Source organism: Lepisosteus platostomus, chromosome 28, assembly GCF_059453375.1.
Source record: "Lepisosteus platostomus isolate fLepPlt1 chromosome 28, fLepPlt1.hap1, whole genome shotgun sequence".
Classification (NCBI taxonomy): domain Eukaryota; kingdom Metazoa; phylum Chordata; class Actinopteri; order Semionotiformes; family Lepisosteidae; genus Lepisosteus; species Lepisosteus platostomus.
This window is the reverse complement of record NC_142638.1, coordinates 9,933,652-9,942,644: the sequence shown is the minus strand read 5'-3', so window position 1 is coordinate 9,942,644 and position 8,993 is coordinate 9,933,652. Positions and strand designations below refer to the sequence as shown.

At 46.3% G+C, this 8,993-nt stretch overlaps 1 protein-coding gene across 2 annotated transcripts in view; it reads right to left on the bottom strand.

Annotated features, from left to right (window-relative positions):
* Nucleotides 1-4,473: 4,473 nt before the first annotated feature.
* The window catches only part of LOC148638844 (retinol dehydrogenase 8-like), a 15,381-nt gene continuing 10,861 nt past the window's right edge, over nt 4,474-8,993 (bottom strand). The window contains exons 6-7 of one of the 2 annotated variants that reach the window (XR_015931007.1): nt 5,714-6,007; nt 4,474-4,621 (exon numbers count right to left, since the gene is read on the bottom strand). Coding sequence is in view for 1 of the 2 variants with exons in the window: in XM_088623169.1 (XP_088479295.1) it covers nt 5,768-6,007 (240 nt within the window). In the remaining variant the exon portion in view is untranslated. Of the gene's footprint in view, nt 6,008-8,993 lie in introns of both variants that reach the window. The other variant, XM_088623169.1, reaches the window with a different exon arrangement.

Sequence of the window (8,993 nt, the reverse complement as noted above, 5' to 3'; positions counted from 1 at the left end):
CGCCTCGCACCGCCGAGCAATCCCTCCCTCCTGTCCGCCTTCCTCTGGGTGTTTGTGAGTAAACATCTGTTGTCAGCAGCTATTTTTAGTGGCCTGTTATTCAAATCACAGCCAGCGATCTTCTCTGCGTTATTTCTGGAAATTCCACTGGGGCGTCTTGGGCTCCCTGTGTCGAGCTGTCCCATCGGCCTCCTCGGCCCTGGGTGAAACTTGGGGTGTGAAAGAGGGGTCTCGTCTCGGACAGGGTGGAGGACAGGGGCCTTTCGCCTTTGTGAAAGTTTGTCATGCTGAATTTGCACAGCATCCTCAGTTTTCCCCAGGGCCTTCCTGTGCTTCTGCCTACCAAGCTATTACTGTGCTCAGCCATGTGTTACCCCCCAGTTTGTACCATGCTGTATCTGTTCCTCAGCCATGATTCCACTTGGCCGCTCTACTCTTAACTGTGTTTTTACCGTGGTGTGCCCCTTCGTAAGGAACTGCAAAACACTCGCCTACTTTTAAAAAAAATATATTTTCATTCAGTGGGTTTTGCTGCCCCAGTCTGTCTAGATGGCTTTTGCCACAGCGAGTAGGTGGATTAACCACAGTTTAATTGCAGGTGAAGTTTAGTCTGAGCGCCTTCCATAAGCCCAGATACTGTAATATACTATAATACTAAGTGATAAAGGAGCTGTTTTAGCCTGAAGCACTTTGGGCAGTGTACTATAGTGTTAAGTGACACATTTCTGATATTAGCGGAGTTGAGCACAAAGCAGCATCAGATGTTAGACTGTATTTACAGCGAATTCCATCACTTGCTTTAAAGGAATTTGGGGAACAAATACACCCAGGTCCCAACATTATCCATTACATTGCTATGCAAGTCTATACTGGAAGGCAACAATGTCATCTGGGTTTTCGTTCTTGTACTTAATTACTGCGCTTACTTGCAGCAGGGGTCTGTCCAGATTGTCAACCTGCTGCAGTGCAAGGTCAGAAATGCCTTGAGACCTTTTTTTTCTTGAGGGCCATTTCAAAAAGAGAAAGCCGGAAGAAAACAACTGAAAAACTCCACTTTAAAATAGTGCCGCTTATGGAGAAAAAAACTCAAATCTTTTCCATGCAGAGCATCAGCATGTGACTTGTTTGTACCGCCTGTGCCACAGCTGTAGATACTGGTGCTGTGGCAGGTGCTCACGTGCTGCGGTGCTGAGCTCCACCACAGAGCGCTGGGGTGTCCACGCTGACCACAGTCCCTGCTTTTAGCTCCTATATCAGGGGTATGTCAGGCTTGAGCCATTTGGTTTAACCACGGTTGAACGCTGTGGGTGTGCTGCCCTCTTCTCCATCTTTCCAAAAGCAGACTTGAAAACAGGACAAGTCCAAAGGCTAACATGGCCAGCTCTGCACTTTGTGTGCAGTCCTTTCCAAAGCTCTGCTGCAGCACAGCACAGTATGAGCGGAGTCGAGCACAGTCAATCATGGTGAAATCACTTACTGGTACAAAGCATGGGAAAGCAGATCCGTGTTATAGTGGTCATAAAACCATGAGAGAACTGTCACAACACCATGTTTGTTTGCTCTGGTACACCTGGAGGTTGGATCTGTATCTTTTATGTTATTTAGATTTTAGAATATCCTTTGTTTTTCAGTTCCTGGGGTGCTATCAGCACGGAGTTTGCATGTTCTCCTTATGTTCATGTGAGTTCATGTCCATGTATTCCGGTTTCCTCCCACAGTCCAAAGACATACTAGTAGGTTAATTGGTTTCTAGTCAAATTTGTCTGGAGTGTGTCCGTGTCCTGTGGATAACTGGAGTCCTGTCCAGGGCGTACCCTGCCTCGCACCTGTTCTTTGCCAGGATAGGCTCTAGCTCCCCCGCAACCCTGAATTGGATAAAGCGGTTAGAAAATGAATGGATGAAATATTCTTTATGTTTGGCTTTAGAAAAATATTGCTGTACTCTAGCTACGTTAGACACAGATAAAACCATGATGTGCTGCGGAGAAGGGCAAGTATCCTACAGTCACATGTTGACGCATTGACACGTGTCTCCAGCTCATCCAGGTCAGAACAGCGCAAGCATGGGAGGTGTGGGGAAGCACGGCGCACCTGACTGGGAAATTTCACTTGACCGTCGTATCAAGGAACATTAAAATGGTGAAAGGAAAACAATGGTAAAATCAGCACGCAAATTTACCATGGGAATTTGCTCTTAGAAGGTAAGATGCTGAAAGAAGACAGCCTGGAGGTTTTCAGTGTCTCCTCCTCCACGTGAAACGGTGACTGTTGAGTTTCGGAGTGGCTGGGCGGGTAGAGCTTTGAGTAATGCTGCTAACTCTGGCCTCTGACGAAGAATGCGACCAGCTTCGCCGCTTGTTGTGCAATATTACAAAGGAGACAGAACTGTGTCAATAACATTCAGCAGTGCTTCCACCAGCTTCCTCAGTGCAGAATGGTCTGACATTACTGCTGGACCACTGTAACACATACTGGTGACATGTACAGTATAAGGGCAATGGCTCCATACTAAAAGGGCACAGCAAAATGAGCACAGGTTGGCTATCAGCATTTTGTTTCAAATGTGCAATTATCAATTCGTTTCGATTTTCGTCCTCCAACGACAGCCGTGTCCCAGTATGCACACTTGTGGTCTTGTGTCCTTCATTTGCGCGTTCTCACTCAAGTCTGCATGGGCTCAGGTGTCTCATTTCTAATTTGTGTTTCACAAGGGTGCCCACGAGCTCCCCCAATGCACCCTTCTCTGAAGTCCGCATCGGAGCGGATATTGTTGATGGGAATTTCCCACAATTCCTTGCAAAATGGTGGTGCTTCAAGTTCTAACTTATCGAAGCAGAGGGAAGTTGCCATGGAATACAAAATATTCTCTTTTTAAAAAAAATATTTTTTCACAGTTTTAAAATTCATAATATTTTATGTAAAAATAAAATTTCATTAGGCAACTTTAGATTCATACTGTATGTATTCTAGGTACAAAGTGTTGACATAAAGCTCTTATTTCGTCACCCCGTTTCAACTGATGAATATTCGTTTACTTCTGGAGTATTTTGTTCACGGAAAGACAAAGTATTTAATACTACAAAGCTTTGAGGTAAACTTTGAGTTCACCTTATTTACTTTGACCGCTTTGAATCAATCCTGTTCAGCATGAATGAATGAGTTGTGTACCCCAGACAGACGAGGAGAAATGTATTTAATAGTACAATAAACAGAGAGTGGTATTGCCAAGTTTTCCTTAGTTTACTCCGCCTGGGTCCAGACTGCTCTACAAGAGCGAATACGATATGTCACTACTTTTGTGCAGGGACAGATGAGATGACATTTGATTTGTTCAAATTGTGAGCAGAGAATGGAAAATGTCTTTAGAAAATTCTCTGCAGTCATGGACTTAGCCAGTGAAAGAGCAGCATCAACAGACAGCATTGTGACCCTGAGCCTTGTGACCAGTGAGTGCTGTCACACGAGGGGGTCCCATTACTCTTTTTATAACGGTGCACCGTCGAACGCCCGTGCACTTGAAGTCCTCACGTGCTCTGCATCACAGAAGTGCGGACTTGGAGGAAGGGCTTTGGGACACTGCCCATCTCTGAAGGAAATTTTTCATTTTAATCAATATTTTGTGCCGCAACACGGTAACGGCCAGTCTGGTTTCTAGAGAACGGACATGTGGATGTATGAAGACTCTGCACTCTCACACCTGTAAAGAAGCACTTCGCCTTGGTGTCACAAGAGTGATTATCTGTCGCTGTTTCTCAGATTCTTACGCACCAGGAGCCCACAAGTGGCTCAAGCAGTCAGGGTGCTGTTTAAGTTGAGCCACATGCTCCAGATTTCAGCCGTTCGAACCTGGGCTCCTTTCATTGGCCCTCTGTGACTGGGATTGTCCAAGCAGTGGACCTTGAATTGGCCATGTGCTGCTGGGGTCAGATGGTTAGCCAGGTTTTCCCATCTCACCCTGTGCCGGCGACCCCTGTACCAGACGGCGTGCTTGTGCGTTTTCACAGTGGCACCAGTTCCCCAGGCGGAGCACATCGTCCTCGCCCCCCCCCCCCCCCATGCTCCGCCCGCGTGAGGCCCTTCACGATGCAAATAATAAACAGCAGCTTCAAATGAAAAGACACCAGGAAGCAGATTAATGCGCTGCGTCAGCCTTTGTCAGCTGATCGTTTTGCCTGCTTCACACCTTTTCTGATTACAGACCAGATCTTCCTCCCAGTTTCCAGTATGTGTTTTGTTACTCATTAACTGGAAATGTCCTGAACACACAGTGCTGCTGTATCACATACAGTAACAGTAAATGTGAAAATGATGACAGTAATTATACCTTGAATTAATACGATATCAATAGGTCAGAAAGGCATGTGGAAACCTGTTACCAGCTCTCTCCTAGCGAAGCTCTTGGACGTTAACGCTCTATTGTTAATTTTCCTGACCGGCTCTGTAAGAGATCAAAGAGACAGACCCAGCCCAGTGTTTAAATCTTCACCATTTATTGTTACTCACATGAACTTGACAAGGTGGAGGGCATTTGCAAGAACACAGTTGCACTGAAACCTTTTGCCTTGAGACTGAAGCCTGGCGTAACAGGGGCACACATTTCAGTGCAGGATAGGAGCTCTCCCTGCATTTGCAAATTTGAGAAAAAACAGCAACACACACTAAATATCTATTTAGAGACAAGTTTCTGCCAAACAGGATCATGAACATGAATCCATACATCCATCTATGAATTGGTTTCGTTATTCTGCTCTCCTCCCCACTGAGAGCTGGTGTGTGGGGAGCGTTCTGGCGCACTATGGCTGCCATCGCATCATCCAGGTGGGGCTGCACATTGGTGGTGGTGGAGGGGAGTCCCCATTACCTGTAAAAGCGCTTTGAGTGGAGTGTCCAGAAAAGCGCTATATAAGTGTAAGCAATTATTATTAATTATACAGCTATAAAATACTACGTCCCACTGAAGGGGCCTTTTTGAGTTCCATTATGCTTAATGTACGACAACAATGTTGTACCTGGAAGATAAAAAAAAAATAAGACTTTCAATTATTAATGTTGCATATGCAAAGCTTTTCATGTACTGTACATAGGCCTGTTCAAGAGCAGAAAGACCAAAGACAGCACCAGCCTTTGGACCCAGGGTCCTGCTGAGTCACAGGTATTATTAACCACAGCAACAACGATCTGGTTTCAGTTTCAGGCACGTATATTGCCATCGTCCATCTCTAACAAAGCTGTTCATGACTTTGTTAAGACTAATAGAGTGCCACCACTGTTTTGTCTGGAGTTTAGCGAATAACACTGGAGGTGCAGGATGCTAGCAGTCTCTTCTGTGACTTTATTTTGTGTTTTCCAACCCGTGAGAATGGAAAGAGCTTTACAGAGAGTAGGTGACTGCAGTCCTACTCTCGCAATGGGGTGTTAAGACGGAGGGGAGAGGCATTACTGAGTCAGTTAAACAAAATAGGAGAAACTGAGGCGGAGCAGCATGAGAGAGACTGAACTGGTAAAGTCAGTGCTGGCAGCCAGGTTCCGCATCAGGAGTATAAGAAAAACTTACAAAAACGGCACAACAAAATAAAATCATGTTTTTTGTTGTTGTTGTTGTTGTTGTTGTTGTATCAACACAGTGACAGCAGGTTCATCTGTAACCTCTCGGCAGCGGCTGAGACGAGCGCTGTGGGCTGTGTCGTCCCACTGCTGGGTGTTTGCTGGTTACCTGGGGGTGGCCCGAGGGAGGAGGGGGTCCGGGAAGACGCAGAGAGAGAACCTCTCACTTGAGCCCGAGCATCTTCATGCCGTTGTTCAGTTTCTGCGCCTTCCATCTCAGCATCTTGAGGCACATGAGGCTGGCCTTCATGACGCGGTCGTACTGGAAGACCATCTTGTAGAAGGCGTCAGTGGCCATGTTCCCCGTGGGGTCGATGTGCTTGAGCGCGGTCAGGGGGGTGTACATGGCGTTGGTCTGGTGACGGAATGGGGGCAACTCCGCCGTCAGAACCTTCAGGAGGTGCTGCAGACAGGGTGGTACAGGGACACAGAGAGAGAAGACAGCAGGATGGGGGGCAGAGACAATATGAGGAGAGTGTGGGAGAGGAGGAGAGAGAAGGGAAGAGGAGGAAAGGTTAAAGCTTCAAGTGGCAAACCTGCAAAACACAGACCAACATCCCTGCTTATTGTGAACCTGCCATGAGAGAGACTTGTGATGAAGAGCAGCTCACACTTGCAGGCAGGTTCCTGCTGTACTGCTCACCTCATGTACAAGACCTCAAGACAAGGATGTCTTGTGTGGATGTAGTAAAGGCAGTTTCTACAACCAGGGCCTTTGCAGCTCAGTATTTTGGAACAAAACCAAGCAAATTTCCCAAAACTATGGAAAACGGAAAAATGGTGTCTTTGTTAGAAGGATTTTCACGTTTTCAGTGTGTCTCCTTGTTTTTTCTTTAAAGATGGGGAGATGGTTTGCTTTTTGCACCCGTTTACCAGCCCGAGAGTGAGAGTGCAGCGAGGGAGCCGAAGGGTGAGGAAGGAGCAGGGCTGCTTTGTCGCCCAGCGTGAGAATCTTCTGTAAATCGCAAATCACGCAAATCTGTTCTCGAGATACAATGGATCAGATTTCGATGAAACCTCTCCCACTGCCTCTAAAGGTCATGGCCACACAGTCATTTCACTCGCTAAGTGGTTTCGTGTTACATCTTAAAAGAAAACTCGCAGGCTGTCACTGGCAGGGTGGCAGGGTCATGTTTTCTGAGAGGAAAAGGAGGATAAATAGAGTTTTCAGGGCAGAGCTGCTGGGCTCTCTCTTGATACACCCAGTGTCTCTGGACGTTTCCAAGCAGGTGTAGCCAGGATATTCTTTTGCAGATGTGGCCTTCACAGAGGATAGTAAGCAGACAAATCTGCCCACCTCCAAAAATGCAAGGTTTTCTCACTCATCCAAATTGTCAAGTTGAGGAGGCATTCAGTATCTTGATGAGAGGGTGCCTGATGCACGACAGACAGGGGGTGTTCAGCGAGAGACGCGTCTGAGTTGGTGTCCACCTCCCACCTTAGAGCCAGTCTTGCCTTGGAGTCTCTTTAGGCATCGTAAGGATCCCAAAATCTGCGCCTGTTCAGAAGCTGAATATGATTGATGAAAAATCTGTTTGCGCTGTACCGTCGTTTTAGGTGGAAAGGTATCCGTGAGAGAGCACGATGGGGGGCTGATGGAGATATCTGGAGCAGCTGCAAAGAAAAACAATCTTAAATCGGTGAGTCAGATGTTCACTGAGTTAAATGATAAGTGAACCACATGGTGGTATCAGTGCTGCTGTTGTCAGAAAATGTTGTTTTTCTCGGCTCCTTTCTGCAGGGACAGATGTTATTATGCGGGAGAGTTGTACTCTGCCTTGGCCTGTGTGCTGTTGACTCTCACCATGTGGGCTTGCCGGAAGGCTGGATATACTCTTGTAAAGGTCAAGGGGTCACCATGGAGGGGCAAATATAGATTTCTGGGGGGATCTACCCAGAAATGTTGGTGAATGTGTTCATAATTAGAGGTTTTGAACAATATAAAAATCACTAAAGAGCGCCAGAAGCCATATCACCCTGCAGTTCTTAACTGGCTACCCCCTGAAGCTAAGCAGGGTTGAGCCTGGTCAGTACCTAGATGGGACCAGCATGGGGGGCCCACCCTGTGGTCTGTGTGGGTCCTAATGCCTTGGTATAGTGGCGGGGACACTATAAGACTATAAGACGGGTGCTGTCTTTCGGATCAGATGTTAAACCAAGGGCATTTCTCAATAAGAGTAGGGAGTTATCCCGGTGTCCAGGCCAAACTTTCCCCCTCGGCCTTTACCATGGCCTCCATTGTCCCCATGTATGGCTTGCACTTGCACTTGCCCTGTGATGGACTGGTGTCCTGTCCAGGCTGTACCCTGCCTTGCGCTCGTTGCTTGCTGGGTAGGCTCCGGCTTCCCACGACACCGTATGGTATAAAGCGGTTTGGCAAATGACATGACATGACAAGACACTGAAGAGTCTGTATCTGAATTTTGTAATGAAGGAGAAAATCTGCAGTTTGCTTAAAGAAACCAGATTGACATCCTTGAGCTCTGATGGCAAACTGCAATAAAAATGTACTGTTATGTGGTTTAACAGTACAGATGTGTTGAAGTAGCTTCAGCCACACAGAGAACTGATGGTCTGAGAGCCCAGGGAGAAGGACGTCTCGGATTAACAAGGCAATTGGAGGAATCTGTGCTAAGGTGGCTTATTGTCTGTAAGATGGATAAATGATGATCTCTAGATCAAATCCTAGATACCAGGGCTCAAGGAAACATGTCCAATGGATTAAAGGGATCAAGAGGATCAATTTGTCAATTCTACAAATCCAAGCCCCTACAGAAAGTCAGCTTGAAGGAGGAGAACTATTTATTCTGTCAGATCACATGGACATGGTGGATTATTCATGCCTGCAACCAGCCCCAGATTTAACCAGCACAGCATATGCTGCTGTGTACTTACATGAAAATGTAAGAAAGATTACGGGAGATGAGGCCTATTGGTCATTAGCAGCTAATTGCTTTAAAGATCTCCTCCAGACGTTTCTTGCGAGAATCCAGGGTATCGGCTTCTACAACATAGCTGAGTATCTTGTTCCAGAATCCCCTCAACAGTCCGGGTAAAAAGATGCCTCCTGTTCTCAGTTTTAGATGCACTTTTACGCAGTTTATACTTGTGTCCTTTGGTCTGTGTTTCACTGTTGATTCTGAAAAGGTCCATTGCAGTGACTTTGTCAATATTTTTGAAGATCTTTACAGAATTTTAATAGATGTAATGCTATGTGATTTTGTTTTCATTTGTAAGATATAACTCTTTCGGAATAAGCACACAGGAAATTATTCAGCCACTGAAATCTGAACGCCAGGCTGTGCTCTAGCAGGGCTGCTGCACTGTGGTTTCTCTTCAGTGCCCTGGTGTTTAAAGACAGTATGAGAGAGAATCAGTGATGTCATTTC